The sequence below is a fragment of the Carassius carassius genome, chromosome 4 (genome assembly GCF_963082965.1).
Source record: "Carassius carassius chromosome 4, fCarCar2.1, whole genome shotgun sequence".
Lineage (NCBI taxonomy): Eukaryota > Metazoa > Chordata > Actinopteri > Cypriniformes > Cyprinidae > Carassius > Carassius carassius.
Window position 1 is genome coordinate 22,860,072 of NC_081758.1, and position 17,890 is coordinate 22,877,961.

Consider the following 17,890-nt stretch of genomic DNA (forward strand, 5'->3'; position numbering starts at 1 on the left):
ACTGTATATTCTTAATATTTTTATTTTTATGTTTGAACTTATTTATCTCTATTATCATAACAGTCTGAGTAAATCAGATTTTTGAACAGTAAACTTTGAAGTGTCAGCTTTGTGAACAGTTTGTTTATTATGTTATAGTCAGAAAGACTCATGAGCAGCATCCTTATTATTTTGGGTATGTCATTTGTGTCTCCATGCCAAAGATGGGGGGTGACAGCAAAGGGGTTAATAGAATTATTATTATTTTGAAATAATTAAACCTCAATTAATATGCAAAATTGTTTTTATTATTTTTCTATTTAACTTCTGGAATAGCAAAATTAATAGTGCAAAAAAAAAAATCTTGTTTTTATTATTTTTCTATTTAACTTCTGGAATAGCAAAATTAATAGTGGTTAATTAAATTAGCTACATCGACACTCTTATCATAACCACTAATCTACAGCAACTGTATTTTTGTGCTCAGTTTTTTTAAGGGAAATTTAACCCAGAATGAAAATTACATTTTATTTACTCATGTTGTTCCAAACCTGTATGACTGACTTGAAAAATGTCTCTAAAAAATAATTATGTCAAGGGGTCCTAGACTACACTTGACACCACTTACTTTCATCAAATGGACACTTTCATTATTAGGACATTTTTCAGTACATCTTCATTTTTGTTTCACGGAATAAATAAAAAACATATAGGTTTAGTATCAAATGTGGCTAAATAAGTGTAAATTATGTGTATAAAAAGATGTATATGGTTTTCCATAAGAAGCCACATGCTATAAAGCTACTGCACTTAGCTCTTTAGTTCTATCTCTACCAGACTCTGAATGGCTTTTCCTTTGTGAGTGCAGTAACATTAAATGGCAGATCCACATCTGGCATCCACATGTTTGCTCACTGCTTTTGTAACCAGACAGGAAATGCATAATAAACGTTGAATTCTAGTTCAGCAGTGATGCGACGAAGGAATCATTTTATATATTGTGTCTCTTTATATATTTTCTTTTTATATATAGTCTTATTATATATTGTGTTTTTGCTTTTTTGTACATTGTCTATTTTGTATGTTTTTTTATTATTATTTTTTTTATTATCTGTGTCATTGTCCCTGTCATTCTGTTTCACTGTGGAGCTTCTGTCACTAAAACAAATTCCTTGTATGTGTAAACATACCTGGCAGTAAAGCTCATTCTGATTCTGATTCTGATTTTCGAGTGAGATGAAAAAAAAATGGCACCCTTCCCTTAACTCGACTGCACACGTAAGCAGTTCTAGTTAGCCTCTACAGCATAACAAATGTCCTGGCTGTCCTCATTTTGGGTGGAGTTTGTTCTCTAGCTAGTTTGGCAGTGGATCATAACACGGTCAACTTTCTGTTCATTTTGCAGAGGTGAATCCAAGCAAGGTGAAGAATGACTATGTCCTGTGTCCTGCTCCAGTGCTGTATTCAGTGGGACAGTGAGTACATGTTTCAGCAGCAAGTGTCACTGAGATCTCCAGACATACAGAAACCATATGTACTTTGAAGTATCTTGACAGTTGCAGCCTATTGCTCATACTTTAAGTTTAAGTTACAACATTGTGACCCATTAAATTACTGTGTGATATACCAGTCTAAAATGTCAAATTACAGCATTATGTTAATGACACCCTGTGTAGATCTGGGATTTTCTGTGAGCAGCTTTTGTGACTTAACCGGAACATTGATCTCCTATACTGTACGTGGTCAACATTCAAAAGGCTTGCTTAATTTACTCTAAGTTAATCTCGTAGTTTGCTGCTATGAACGACTAGTAAACACATCTGGTAGAGTACTTTAAAAGGATGTGCGACAGATGCACCAATTCCCTTTTCCACACTTTCATTTTAATAATTCACAGCACACTGACAATAGCCTACCACATAACACCTGCAACATCTTTCTCTCTTTTCCAACCACTCTTTAAATGTTTCTATGCATCTGACCAGTTTGCATTCAGAAAACTGCCTAATTTTGATTGGAAGCATATCCAGGACATGCCACCCAGAAAACAAGTCATGTCATTTATAGCATGTGTGCAGACATACTGTATATGAGTTGTCCTGAACAATCGTTGCTGAACAGACCAGTAGTGAATATCAAATAGTGTTTTTTTTTGACATTTAAAGGGTTTTCGTGGTTTAGTGATGTAGCGCCAAAAATCAGGGTCTCATCTGCAATGACAGCTGTTGGTTCGTCAGAGCAGGATCTAGGGCATCTGTCAGCCTGCCCATTAGCACTGGCCGGCTCCATCCCTTAGAGTCTTTGGCTGGAGGGGGTGAGGAACTTTAGTCTGGCAGCAGCATGTCCTCACCTGCGTTTTCACAACAACAGCAGAGTGAGAAAAATAACTGAGGGACAGACCTGACTCCTGCCTGCAGCACAAGTGGTGGAACGTGCCTCATCAATAATCAATCTGATCTGTCAGGCCGCCATTTTAGCTCCATCTGCACATGGGGTGGGAGATGCGCCCAGATAACATGGCAGCGCTGCCTGCACCAGAGCTCCTCCTCACACTCTGCTAGATGATAAAAAGATGGTCAGTCTTTCTAAAATGAAATGCGATGACAGGCTGAATGGTTTATTTATTTTTCCATGAAAGTTTGGTGTTTTTCATATCTAGTTCATATTGGATGATTTCACCAATGTTGGAAAGCTGCTTGCCAAGCTACAAGCTAATCATAATTTGAACTTGAGAACACTACGATAAGTGTATTCTTGTGGAAAAGTAGTTAGTTATACTACTATTCAAACTGATGGGTTTAGTAAGACTTAATAAATGTTTTTGGAAGAAGCATGTTATGCTCACTGAGGATGCGTTTATTTGATAAAAAATACAGTGAAATGCTAAATATTATTACAATTTAAAATAACTGTTTTACTGTAATATTTAGTATGTTTTAAGATAAATGTGTCACATGAAATCATTATAATATGCTGATTTGGTTCTCAAGAAACATTTCCTATTATTATCAAATATCAATATGTATATATATTTTTTTGTTGTTGTGAAACCCATTATCTTTTTTTATGATCCTTCAATGAATAGTTCCAGAAAAAAAGTAATTTTGATCAGTTTAATGCATCCCTATACATCCATAAGTGTATGCTACATGCTACCAACAAGAAGTAGCTAAAAAATTGAAGTTAAGGTGGAAATATTTTTTTTTCAACCTGGTCTCATAAAATTATGTACCTCTGTGCACTTTTTGTGCAACACAGTTTTTACGTACCTTACTGCACGTTTCTAAAAGTGTTTGCACAGTGTTTGCACGGTGCTAAAACACTGGATCAATTTGTGAACCTGGAATGTTTTTATGACATTGAAATAGATACGTTATGCTGTGTTTTTATTATGTTTCTTCTGGTACGTATTACCATGGTTCAGAATTCAAATATCCAGGAACTGTCGATATTGTTAACAAATGCAAAACTGATATAAAAAGGCATTTGCTGATGCAAGCGTGCCATTTTAACTTCCTCATGCAGATTTTAACTGCTTTGTTGAAGCGTGGTTACACAGGATTTGAACTCCTCATCTCTCAAGTACTAATTGTCTCCTTACTCCGTGAGCTACCAAACAAACCTACCGTCTCTAAAAAAAATCCATCGATATGAATCTGGATATGTGTGATGCTAATGTTCAAAAGCATCAGTTTTCAAATCTCCTAGCATATTAATATTTTTCTTTAAGTCATAACATGATTTTCTTCATGTAATTGTGCAAAAATTACACTTTATTAATCAAAACTCAATTTGTAGTTGTAATTTGTATAAAAAGGAATAAAAAGTGTCGTAGTTTTACTGCCTCTAGTGTTCATTTATTTTGGAAACTGCAGTGATGTAGCCTACTTATTTGTAGGGCTACGTATTTCGCATCTTGCTAAAACGTACTCCCAGGTACATTTATGCTGTAAGACCAGGTAGCTTTTTTAATTATTCTAACTGATATAAGATAGTATCAATTATTTATTGTAATTAGCACAAAAACTGTTAAAAAATGAAATGAAAATGAAAGTAGAAATAGTACTACAGTAGCATTTCAAACATCCTTGTTTTTTCAAAACAATGTGATGTCATTACTTGGCAGTGAGTCTGACAGATTTAACTTTGCTGAAACTTTGCATTTTGTGCAGTCTGAATTGAATCAGGAGAGTGTATTACAATCTTGCGATACAGCGCCACACAGGTCAAACTGCGTTATTGCAGGCCTTCACATTAGGCAGATACGATTTCAAACCACTAACGTTACTCAAAAACATTTGCCGACAATTTTTTTTACCGTCGACGTTGTCGATAATGTCGACTAATTGTTTCAGCCCTAGTGTATATATATACTAAAGTCACTACGTTACAGAGAGTCGTGCACTTTCACATCTCCCAACCGCTCAAAATCATCTATTAACGGTGCAATAAACCGATTACACAATACTAGACTGCAAAACAAAAGCATCCCAAAAAGACTTTGACTTAACACAAGTAAAACTTTAGATTTTCTTACCTGACTGGTACCTCTTGTTCTCCCCCGCGCCGTCATCAAATGCGTTGGAAATCGTCACTTCCGTTTTTTTTTTTATGACGAAATTAAACCCTTTACGTTAGTTTAACAATTGATAATTATGTAAAATTTAAAATGAAACAGTTTAAGTTGATTAAGCACAATACAATTGTGTTTTGGCGGAAAACTAAATATATTTGTGTTGTTTTAACAAAACATATCTGTGTAAAACGAACAGTGCCACAAATCCATTTTTTTGAGTGTGTGAGGGCTGATGCATATGTTAGGTTTTATTATAATGCAATAATGTCCTTAGTTACACATAGTCATCCCATTCAGCGACGTCACTTTCTGTTTCTGTCACCATGTGCTTTGTGACAAGAAATAAAACTAACACACCACTCAGTCTCCTGTGGTGCTATGAGGGGCCTTCTGTGATGGCAAGAGCACTTTTGTGGCCATGTGCTTGACTCATTCTGCTGAACTTCTGTCACATATTCTTATACTCTGCATTTCTTGACAAAAGAAAACCATTAGATGAGGCAGTCAGTAACAGGAAAAGTTTTGTATGTTTAGCATGGGATTCACCTGATCTCAATATTGATGTAACTGGGAACCTTTTGGGAATGCTTTTTAGAATTTACAACAAAGATTCCTCCTTTGATATAGAACTTTCCGCCACATATTGTAGTTTCAGAGTACCTCTGAAGATAAATCAGCCTTCATTGATTGTAGTTGCCAATTGCAGTGTCCAAGAATACTGATTGAATGTAATCGGTTCTCACAAATTACCACATTTATGTTTTTCCAGAACTACTTTGTGTCCAACAAAGATAAAAAAAGATAATAGTAAAAAAAGGTAATCTGAGGAGTTTTAGAGCATAAAGTGCAAGGAAATAAAATCATTTGTTGGATCACTTCTTTTCTCTTCACCAAACATACATATCCAACTTGATTAGCAATCTGCCTGTCATTTGCATGTATTGAGTATGTCAGCTGAATTAGCCTCTCCTCTCATCCATTCAGCACACGGACCTAGTTAGTTAGTGATTTAGTGACGTGACATTCAGCCAAGTATGGTGACCCCTACTCAGAATTTGTGCTCTGCATTTAACCCATCCAAAATGCACACACACAGAGCAGTGAACACACACACACACACTGTGAGCACACACCCGGAGCAGTGGGCAGCCATTTATGCTGCGGCGCCCAGGGAGCAGTTGGGGGTTCGGTGCCTTGCTCAAGAGCACCTAAGTCATGGTATTGAAGGTGGAGTATGTACATGCACTCCCCCCACCCACAATTCCTGCCGGCCCGGGACTCAAACTCACAACCTTTCGATTGGGAGTCCAACTCTCTAACCATTAGGCCACGACTTCCCCTGTAAACATGCAAAAAATCCTTTATAAGCTTCCTGCAACCTCAGGACTAGATTTTAAAAAGGCTATAACAATTTAATCTAATATCATGTAAAAGCCCTCAAGAGAACCAAAAATACATCACAGTGTACTTGCGAAAGATTTTAAAGTGTGGGTTAGGGTGTTATGGGAAAAGTCAGTTTTTAAGTTGGTGTTGTATCTGAAGGAGCCTTGCGGATTACATTGGTAATACTTTGTGCAAGACCCAAACATTAGTGAAATCTTCATTGTTTGCTGTTGATAACTTTTATTCTGCTATGTCTCTACTGTGTCATCATTGGGTCTGCAGACAGTAGCCTGTCTTTTTTACATATTCTCTCATTTTGGGAAGGATCTTAGGCATTCAGTCAGTCGATTTTTCTGCTTGAGGATTCTCATTAGCCCCATGGTAATTGTCTCCTGCATAATAGACATATGGAAATTACAATGCCATTCATCATTAGTGCCTTAATTGCGAGCCACCTTCAACTCCCTTCTCAGTAAATAACAGAGAATTTCAACTCAAATTCTGTAGGAATTAAACCACAAATAATTTACATGACAACAGTGATCATTAGTATCATTTTTGGATTTATATATATATATATATATATATATATATATATATATTTAAATTCAGTTTAGCTTCTGTTAGTTTTAATTTTGTATTAATTTTTTATTTCATTTCATTTCAGTTTTTTTTTGTTTTGTTACTTTTTTATTGAGTTTTACATTTCTTCCTCTTTCGTCCTCTTCCCCACACTTCCTATTACAATACACTTATTTTTTATAAGAAATTACATAATATTCTAAATAACTCCCAATTGGACTCCTTCCCTATGTTTGCTTCATCGTTTTTGCTGTCATAACTCTGCCATAAAAAATATCACAGAAAAATCTCTGAAAAATTAAGCAGAATATACAATGTGTTTGAAGAGTAACTATATTTTGCCACTTTATTCAAGGCAGTGTGTAATTACCATATATTAAAAAGTACCATTCCAATGTGCTTATGTGTTCTCTTCCTACAGGCAATTGGAGGTTCTGATCAGTTTGAACAATGGCACATCATTTATCTCCAGTGCTTTCATCATCACTGCTTCCACATGTGTAAGTCAAACATGAGACCATGATGGAAAAATGTCTATTTAGCTTATATACTTACAGAATTTATTACTGCAAAAACTGGATTCATGTTACATTCAGTATTTCCTTTGTTTCTTTCTGTTTTCATATAATTTTGATAATATCCTGCTTTTAAGACAACCGTAAATGTTCCCTATCTCATTAGTCGGACGGCACATTGGTGGCCATTGTGTTCTTGGTGCTCATTGTCCTGTTGGCTTTGGCTCTGATGTGGTGGTTCTGGCCTCTCTGCTGCACTATCGTAAGTGTCACGTCTTCCAGCATTCCAATGTGAATTTTGTCCCTCTTCACCTACAGAATCTGTAATTAGATTGAACTGGAATTGAGATTAGAATTAACATATTTTTTCATTAGTTAAATCTTCCTATTTGTTACTTTAACTGTAAATTCTCTTGAGGTTACATCATTTGTTTACAGTAAGATAAGAAATCAGTAGTGGTTTAATTTTCTCATGGTGTTAATTTAGTAAGATTTGTGAATTTCAAGAGAAGCACAATATACAGCAGTAGACCTGAACACATCCTGACTATTCATCTGATGTGTGCAGCCACAACAGCTGCCGAAAATACAGAAGTATTTCACATGTGGCAATATTTTATCGGCTGTAAAATGACACCAAATAGAGTACACTCTCCTATAATTAAAATAATAATTTAAATAAAAAGGCAGCTACACTTCTCAGACTATGATGTGCCTGTATATACAGCACATATATGTATATGTATACATGATGCACTTACAAAAGCTGGCAAGTATTGCTATCAGTCAGCGTCAATGCACCACCAAATGAAATGCACCACTTCTCTTTGAGAACCTGGCGGGAGCCATTCCAGGATGAGATGGAAGCATATTTTGGAAAACCAACAAAGGCATTCAAATGTAAACCCCCTGCAGCATGTCTGGACCTCGGCCCTGTTTGTCTTGGTGGAAGAGCTGCTGTTTTTTCTCCATCGGGGACCTCGGCACAAGAGAAGGGCCATGTGTGCTTTGTTAATATTTAAACTCAGCCTTGCCAGTTTTCAGCAATCAGAGAAATACAGAAGCACCTCATCCCCCTCGAAACACACAAATTAGTATCCACAGCCATGGCAACACGGTTTTTACCAAATAGTAAGAAAGGTCATAAGAAATTGGAAGGTCAACTATGTAAGTATGTGTTTTTGTGCCATCAAACCGGTCAGTCCAAAGGCTAAATTGACTACAGTGGAAAAACTAAACATATAAATGTTGGAATATAAATAATGTTATGTTCTGATACTACACTCTTAAGTCATTAATTTGTTGGTTTACTGCAAACAGGTTAATTCAAAATTAATGGAAATGCACCATTTTAATTTGCAAATATGCTACCTGCTACTTGTCCATGATCAGGTTAAGCCTGGGTAACAGCTTGACACAACAGTGTGTTCAGAGGGGTGAAATTGACAGATTATAAACTCCAATTGGACAATTATCCCGAAAGCCATATGGGGACGTTGCACTTCTGGAATGTGATTGGTCGATTCCACAGCTGTGCCACTAGATTTTAGCCCCTCGCATGAGTGTCAGATGGCTAAGTACACAGACATTTTTTACACAGGATTTAATTATCAGCTCTTCATCGTCCGAACCAAATTTAAAGGGTTGTCATCTGTTTGTCAGGTAGTTTGAGAACCTAACCGCCCAGCATGTCATTTGTGTAATGCCTTATTTATCCCATAATATGTCTGGCAAATATAAATCTGCTCTTTAATTACTCAATAAAAAAATCTAATCCTTTAGTACAAGGTTCTATCCAAAGGTATGTTAATCATGACACGCTGGGGCCCCATGGATGGATAGGATTGGATTTTCCAACAGTCAGTCAAAGAGCAATTAATTAACTCTAATTGATAATTTCCCATCATTATAATGGTAACAATGGCAAAATTGTATCAGTGCGCTTTAATGTAAATGAAACAGCTGTTCTACCCATTATATGTGATGATTAAAAGGCATTTCTTCCCCTGAAAACATTTAGTAAATGCTTAACCGGCAATGGCAGTGAATCCATCTTTCATCTTTTATTAGATAAGGTTACCATTTTGGAAAGCATCTGCAATGGAAGGGGTCACATGGTTGACAGGTGTCACCTCTGAGGCATTTTATCTAGATTGTTGGAGTCTATTCTGTGAGTAACAAAGGCTCAAGTATGCCCAGTTTTACAAATTACATATGTATCCATTATATTGCAGTAGTTTGCCCTTTAACCTCATTGACAGGGAATGGGACTGGTAAATGACATTGGATTCAAACTTGTGTCACCCACATAAGATCAACTGCTGGGCCGCTGCTCTGACTCAAACTCCCTTTTGTCTAACAACACATTTATCCATCATGTTGAAGAGTGGGAAGATGTGTCAGGTCAGTTGATATGCAGCAATCACAAGGGATGACAAATACATTTCCATTGAGGAAGCAATTGTCTGTGAGAAAAGTCACCTGCCGAATCCAACGCATTGTTTCTCGTGACAGAGAAGCAGTCACAGAAAGTGCTGCAGGATATCATCTCATCCTGTTAACTCTCCTCTTCTTTGCACTGGGGATCGGCCTGGAGTGCAGCCTAAGTTTCCCTGCTGCATTTAATTGCAGCTAATTAATTCTTCAGGACTTTATGATTGGGGGATTGCAGGGGAGTGTTGAACCTCATCCAATTAATTAAGAGATAAACGGACCACTGTGCTCACCTCAAAGACTCCCCTGTCAACAAGTAGATTTTTGTGCTTTCTTTAGTTTGCACTAGGGGCCTACAGTGCTAGTTTATAAGCAGATCCCTGTAATCAATTGTGGTGGTGCCAGGCTCCAGTTGTTCAACTGTGAGTCAGGTCCTTAGACAGCAGTAACTAACTTTGATTAATTTCATTTATTTATTCCATCTCTCTTCTCAGGTTATTAAAGACCCACCCCCTCAAAGACCTCCTCCACCTCCACCTGTAAGTTTTTTTATTTATTTATAAAATATAAATATAATTAATGTTTATGAATATATATATATATATATATTTTAAAATACATATAATTTTTTAACATACATAAGGTTTATTAACTGTTCATTTGAAAGTACTATTTATCAAATGCTAAAATATAATGTAAGGTTGATTTTTTTTTTAGAGAAATTGCTCATTTTGTTCGGCAAGGAAACATTAAATAGATCAAAAGTGACATTAAAGACATAAATATCACAAAAGATTTCTGTTTCAAATAAATGCTATTTGAAGGATCATGTGACTATAAAGACTGGGATAAAAAAAAATCTAGCTTTGTTGGCACAGAAATGAATTACATTTTCCAAAAAAATATTAACTATTATTAGCTAAAATCTTAATAACTTCAAACTCGTTATGGTAGTGTGCATAAACATAATAGTAATCCATTTGCTGTTGTATTTGCAATGCTTTCTTTGAGTCTAGAAGTTTCAATTTGTTTTTTATTTTTATTTTTTTTCAGAAGCCAGAGCCAGACCCAGTACCCAAGAAAAAGTGGCCAACTGTTGATGCATCTTATTATGGGGGAAGAGGAGCCGGTGGTATCAGGCGCATGGAGGTGAACATCAAGACATTACACTTTAATGATGCTTATAATGATTTGCAGCCCCTTGATGACAAGAATGGTTTTGATGAAATCACAGCTGCTTTTGAACATTTTGCAGTTGTGTGCCACCTCCATTCTTTCTCTCAGGAGTGTTGATGACCTGCCAGACATTATTAATGCTTTGTATGTTTACTAAGTCACATATTGATATATCAACATGCTTCTTTTTCTGACAGTTTTGCTAATTCTAGGACTAACCTTTTAAAATAGTTTTTTATATTATCACCAAAGGGCAATTAGTTTCACAGCCAGCATTAAACCATATGCAAACAAACAAGCACCACAGCACACAGACAAAGTGGCGTTGTGTAATTTTGACTGGAGGCTGGAGTAAGTATGTTTTTGGAAAGTTTGACTATCCTCGTTTTCTTTGGCTTACTCACCTGTGACAGTGGAGTGAGAGAAAGTGCAGAAAATGGAAAATCTGGAGTGGACATCGAGTGGAGTGCTTTAATTGGGGTCACATATCATTTGCAACATATTGATACCATATTGGTTATCAGCTGACATTTGACATTTTCCTTCATCTAACCCTAACGTTATTCTTTAATAATAATAATAATAATAATAATAATAATAATTGAATAACACAGGTAAATTCAGTAGATAAACACATAAACAGGAATATTATAAAGAATATTTATTTTCATACTGTAACATATAGTATTTTGATGCTTTGACTTGTGGCATTTAAAGTGACTTCAGTTTATAGTGTTTTATTTTTAATTTACTTTGAAAAAATTGTTTAAATATCAATGCATCCCTATTTACACTCTCTGCTTCAGTCTCTGCGTTACTTGTCAACTTGCAAATCTTTGACTTTGATGTAAAAAAAAAAAAAAACGAACTAACAGGTCAAATTTTGCCTGAATGCAAATTACTTGAAAATAATGTTAAAAGAACGTCAACATAACTTATATGCAGTAAAACAGCAACCCAGCTTGTGTGATATTGCCTTAATGGCATTATTTTAGGTTATATTGTTCATGTTAGTATTACTTGTGTTGATTTTCTCTTTTCGATTAATCTCTCCTGCTATGACTCTTATTATAAGTTGCTTTAGATGACATGTAAATGTTAGTATACTTAAGTGTCAGATATTCTTGATCATTTTGGTCCAGACCTAAATAATCAGGTGGAGGATTAATGAAGTGAGCTTGGAAAAGAAAACACAATAGCTCTTCTTGCCCATCTAAGTGCATTTGTGTCTTTTATGTCAAGCTCAACACACCTATCAAAGTTTCTGATAGAAATCCCCTCAATTGTAGCACAGCCCCTTTCTGATGGTTGTGACGTGACAGGGCCCTGCCAGTTCAGCTTCCATGATGTCCCGCTGTCTTAGGTCATGTGGACGCTGAAGGATTGAGAACCGCTGTGACGATGAATTCATCTTGCTGACTTCCATTCTGTCATTCGAGTTTGTTCAGCTGAAATTTTCTACTTAGCACTGTATCCATCTCAAAGCTGGTTTTAAAAGGGATACTTGTAACTTGCTCAACCATCCCTCCTCCAAGCTCCCAAGTAAAGGAGACATCAATAAAGTTCCTTCTGAAATCTTGGGAAACCATTTCCTATAACTGTTCCCATGAGTGTGTAAAGCTCAGGGCTTAGCGAAGCACACCTTTCTCTAATGTTTCAAAAGCTTTCATTCATCCAGACAACCTATCTCCATTTCTGAAGATGTCTCAGGACCCAGGGAGGAGGTTTACCTAAGATCAACCTGCCTACTTCCTCTTTAATTAAAAAACACATCCTGACATGTAAAGAGGGAAACATGGGATGCAAAGAATGTTTTAATAATTAAGAGTTATTGCAGATTAGGAACGTCCTGGTATGCTGTAGAAAGACTGTTCTAAATTGATGTGATTTTTAACCTACAGCTAGTGGAGTGCAGGTTTAATTAAGGCTTTTTTTATAGGCATTAATTTCTATATTCTTTTATGTCTTTATATATCTTTTTATTTATAGTTTTAATTTATGTTTTATATCATATCATATCATATATAAAATAATATAAAAAAAAAATGTAAAAATTTCTGTGTAGGTCCGTTGGGGAGAGAAAGGGTCCACAGAGGAGGGTGCACGGCTAGAGAAGGCCAAGAATGCAGTGGTGTCAATACAAGAGGAGACAGAAGAACCTATGATCAAAAATCCACCCACATCCCCACCCACATACCATCAATCTGAATCCAAGTGGTATACTCCAATCAGGGTGAGTCACTTCCTATTTCTGTTGAGGCCATCACCATCACCATCTTTCCTTTTCTTCCCTTTCCTCATTCTGAGTTTCAGTCCACCTGAAAATGCCCCTTCGGTGATGTTTGTTGCCTTTGCTTGAGATTAGTGGAAAGCAAACCAAGCTAAAACCACATCTTTATATATTTGTTCCATCATAGGGTCGACTTCAGGCACTGTGGGCTCTTCTGCAGCGACAATATAACCGAGTTTCACTCATGCGCCCAACTACCGCAGATAAGGTAAGCAACAGATGGTTTACCCCAATGCAAACTGCAAACATGGTTCATATGTCATATGAATGTGCAAAAACACATTTTATCATTTTATAGAATATACTTCCAAAAGTTTTGGGTCTGTAAGTTTTTTTTTTGTTTTTTTTTATTAATGTTTTTCAAGTCTCAAAAGCTCATCAGAACTTAATTTATTCGATCAAACATGCAGTAAAATAATGTGAAACATTACAATAAAAAAAATTCTATTTTAAAAACATTTCTTAATATTGTCAATGTTAAAAAGAGCAGTTTTGGTGCTTAATATTTTTGTGGAATTTTTTTTCAAGATTATTATATAAATGTAAAGTTCAAAAGAACAGCATTTATTTGAAATAGAAAACTTTTACAGCATTATAAATGCTTTTCCTGTTACCTTTGATAAATGTAATGTGTCTGAATAAACATATGAATTAACTCTGAATTAAAATTCTGAACAGTTGTGTGTTAAATATGAATTGAACTTTTATCAAGTGGATCATCTTCTTGTGAGACAAAAATAGCCCTGAAGTAAACAAGTCTTCACAAGTCGTGCTGAATATGTGCACACTACAATTTAACTTTTTTTATTTTTTTAATCTAAAATAGGGCACAGTTTGAAGCGTTTGCTTGGGTTTGTTTCATCTTGAAGAAGCTCTCACCACATGTGCGGCGCTAGTGCTTCCATAAATATCCTAGTCACACTTGGACTACTTGTTTTGTTTTACTTTATTTCAAACAAACTGTTAAAACCTTTGTAACTCTCAATACATCTGAGAGAAGGGTCTGGAGTCACCAAGCGGGACCCTGGCACACTTCAGTCAGACCACAGCTCGATCGTGCAGACTTTCAAGCCCTTGATCAAGTGCACTGGGTGCAGGCATGAGCTATCAAAGCCAGAGGAGTCCCTCGTCTGAGCCAAGGTGGGCTGCGTACGCTCGGCTAGAGAGAGGGGGGGCTTTGATGCCCTACAGGAACCCTCTGGGGTCTTGAATTTTTCAACGCTGGATCTGTGGGGTTACGAGGACTCTTACAGGTGTAAGGAAGCAGGTTGTCACAGACATCTGTTCAGCTCGGAGACCCCTCCTGGTCCCTATCTCCACTCTTCCCACAGACAGACTGCTGGATTGTCAGCAGATGTAGTTTTTTCAAGACAGCCTGAACACTTTCTGCTCTCCCATTTACTGCCTGAGGGGCTCCAACACCAAAGGTAGAGCGGAGGGTGGACACAGCTGCACTGCCGAACTTGCCTGGGGCGCAAATAAAGAGATCTAATGTGGTTTGACTGTGTTGTTAGGGAGACCGGGAAGCCAGAGAGGCACTTCAGAGCAAGCTTAGCGCTGCAACATCTGCCGTCAAGTTTTCGGAAAGAGCATTGGGGGACAGCAGGTAGAGAAGATGGCAGTGTGTCTAGGGCTGGCCTATTACTGGTGGGGGCTCTTTTGAATGCAAGCCCGCTCACCCACCCGCCTATTTGTTTCTCTCGCTCATGCTCACGCCTTTATTTAACAGTCTCAACAAGGTTCGGTATTGTTTTACAAAGCAGCAGTCTGCAAAACACACTAATAAGCACCTTTATAAATGATAAATGAACATACATTAACCCTAGAGACATGCCACACAAAGGCAAACTTGAGACAGGACCCGCAGGAAAGGATTTTGTTTCTTCTGCTGCTGTGGGTCTTAAAGGGATAGTTCACACAAAAAAGACAATTCTGTCATCATTGAGCATGTTTACATGCACACCAATAAGCTGATAACTCACAAATGTCAGCTTATTAAAACAACCAGGTTTCCCTGTTTACATGCACATCAGTAACCTGACAACACAGTTAAGCTATTATATGACTTTTATATGACTTTATTAATAAATCAGGTTATTTCCCTTTAGTGACATCAAATTAAAATCATTTGCGTATCTGACTACGATTATTCCATATTATGTTTGTCAGTTTTGATGTTAAATAAAGCTTGCAACATGTCAGGGCAAAATTTACAGCTTACATTATCCTCTCATGCAGTTATATAACCACTTCTACTTCTGCTGCTCGAGATGAGAACACTATTTATCATTTTCTGAGTCATGAAAGAGTCTGTTTTTGTCATATATTTCTTTCTTTCGTACTGCAAAAAATTTGATCTCTGTCTAGATGCGCTTAAATCTGCACTAACGAATGCGTTCCTTTCATGTATCACATGCACACTTCAATAACCCGATAGAAAGTGGGTTATTGCGTTTACATGCCACGCACAATCGGGGTAAAAGGCAAAAAACTTCTCAGTTACATATGGTAACCCTCGTTCCCTGAAGGAGGGAACTGAGATGTCACGACGGGGACTGACGAATTGAGATATTGCTTCAATAGACTTATCTACTTTGAGTGTAAACTGAACAAGCCAATGCACATTGGCATGCAATTATTGCATCCAGCTTCCGCTGATCACAGCGTGAGTATAATAAGGCAGCAGGTGCAATGCATACCAGGTATTAGCTGATGAGCCGAGTCAGTGACCCGGAGGATCAGCTGTGGTAGAGCCACCGTGGCGATGAGACGTGACGTCTCTGTTCCCTCCTTCAGGGAACGAGGGTTACAATATATAACCAAGACATTCCCTTTCAGTTGGTCACTCTCGATATCACGTCAGTGACCGACGAATAGGGATCCCTACCAATGCAACATGGGTGCTGCCCCTTCCAGTGCCCTGTGCGAGCTGCCTGCAACCTTATTTGGTGTAGGCCGGGGCTCCAAACAAGTAGTTCCACTCACCATTGTCAAAGCACTACCACACTGAGTGAGATTGGATAACACTGGGAAAACGTACCCATTCCACTGGAAACAGAGACGCTGCTGAAGCCCCATCCTTCCCAAAGGAGTTTTCGGAAGCAAACACACATATAGCATCCATTTAGGTCTATATTGGAGAAATTGGAGGTGATTGTAACCCTCTTGGGAAGGCAGAAGTCTGCTGGGGAAACACTGGCTCTAAGGCTATACCGTATACCTTAGGTCTCAATATGGAACCCAGCCTTCCATGGTTCTCACCGATTCATGAAGGCATGGCGCCGGATGTTCCGCTGCGTCCAGCTGCAGAAGGTGATGGTGGATCTCAACAGGGTCAACAGTACGGACACTCTGGAGCCGTTTTAGCAAGCCGACACTACCTGTTTGAGGTGAGAACACAGGAGGATATCGGCTCTACACGAACGTGTTTGGGGTCGCCCAGCCTGCAGCTCTACAAATATTTGTCAGCGAGGCGCCATAAGCCAGTGCCCAGGAGGATGCAACACTCCTAGTTGAGTCAAGTCAAGTCACCTTTATTTATATAGAGCTTAAAATACATTGTGTCAAAACAACTGAACAACATTAATTAGGAAAACAGTTAAAGGCAGTTCATCAATGAATTCAGTTATGTCATCTCAGTTCAGTTTAAATAGTGTCTGTGCAATCGTTTGCAATCAAGTCAACAATATCGCTGTAAATGAAGTGACCCCAACTAAGCAAGCCAGAGGCGACAGCGGCAAGGAACCAAAACTCCATCGGTGACAGAATGGAGAAAAAAACCTTGGGAGAAACCAGGCTCAGTTGGGGGGCAGGTTCTCCTCTGACCAGACGAAACCAGCAGTTCAATTCCAGGCTGCAGCAAAGTCAGATTGTGCAGAAGAATCATCTGTTTCCTGTGGTCTTGTCCTGGTGGTCATCTTAGACAAGGTCTTTACAGGGGATCTGTATCTGGGGCTCTAGTTGTCCTGGTCTCCGCAGTCTTTCAGGGCTGTAGAGGTCCTTTCTAAGTGCTGATCCACCATCTGGTCTGGATACATACTGGATCCGGGTTACTGCAGTGACTCTCTGATCTGGATACAGACTGGATCTTGTGGCTACAGTGACCTCGGAATAAGAGAGAAACAGATTAATATTAGCATAGATGCCATTCTTCTAATGATGTAGCAAGTACATCAGGTGTTATGGGAAGTGTTCCCGGTTCCGGTTTACCTAATGAATGCATCCTAAAAATCCTTTAACGGATTTGGATATTAGAAGCACATTAGTGTGTTATGTGTATGCCAGGTTAAAGAGATGGGTCTTTAATCTAGATTTAAACTGCAAGAGTGTGTCTGCCTCCCAAACAATTGAGTTGAGTGAGCTCGCAACCTGAATGGGCAGGGCACAACCTATGCCTAATTAGCCAGGGTGATGGCATCCATGATCCAGTGGGCCATCCTCTGCTTAGCGACGGCATTGCTCTACCGCCGGCCTCCGTGACAGACAAAGAGCTGATCTGAAGTCCTGAAGCTTTGTGTCCGGTCTATGTAGCATCTTAATGCTAGGAAGGGACAGAGCAAAGACAGGGCTGGGACTGCCTCCTCCAGGGGCAGTGTCTGCAGGTTCACCACTTGGTCTTTGAAGGGATTAGTGGGAACCTTGTGCACGTAGTCGGGCAGGTCCCCTACCCTCTTGATGGGGGCTAGTGCAAACAAGAGCAGAGTTTTCAATGAAAGTCACTTTAGCTCAACTGAATGCAAGGGCTAGAATGGGCCTCGTATTGATTTTAGCACTAGAGCCACGTCCCAAGAAGGTATAGAGGGGGGCCAGGAATGATTTAACCTCCTGGCCCGTCTAAGAAACCCGATGACGAGGTCATGCTTACCCAAAGACTTCCCATTCATGGGGTCATGGTACACAGCAATAGCAGCAACTTGGACTTTGAGGGTTAAGGGAGACAGCCTTCGCTCCAGCCCT

At 38.3% G+C, this 17,890-nt stretch overlaps 1 protein-coding gene across 1 annotated transcript in view; it reads left to right on the top strand.

Moving 5' to 3' along the window:
- LOC132139517 (anthrax toxin receptor 2-like) overlaps positions 1 to 17,890 on the top strand; it is a 56,974-nt gene that overhangs the window by 14,910 nt on the left and 24,174 nt on the right. The window contains exons 10-16 of the mRNA XM_059547921.1: positions 1,385 to 1,454; positions 6,942 to 7,020; positions 7,202 to 7,297; positions 9,963 to 10,007; positions 10,522 to 10,617; positions 12,710 to 12,877; positions 13,062 to 13,142. Of these exons, the coding sequence (XP_059403904.1) occupies positions 1,385 to 1,454; positions 6,942 to 7,020; positions 7,202 to 7,297; positions 9,963 to 10,007; positions 10,522 to 10,617; positions 12,710 to 12,877; positions 13,062 to 13,142 (635 nt within the window). The remainder of the gene's footprint in view (positions 1 to 1,384; positions 1,455 to 6,941; positions 7,021 to 7,201; positions 7,298 to 9,962; positions 10,008 to 10,521; positions 10,618 to 12,709; positions 12,878 to 13,061; positions 13,143 to 17,890) is intronic.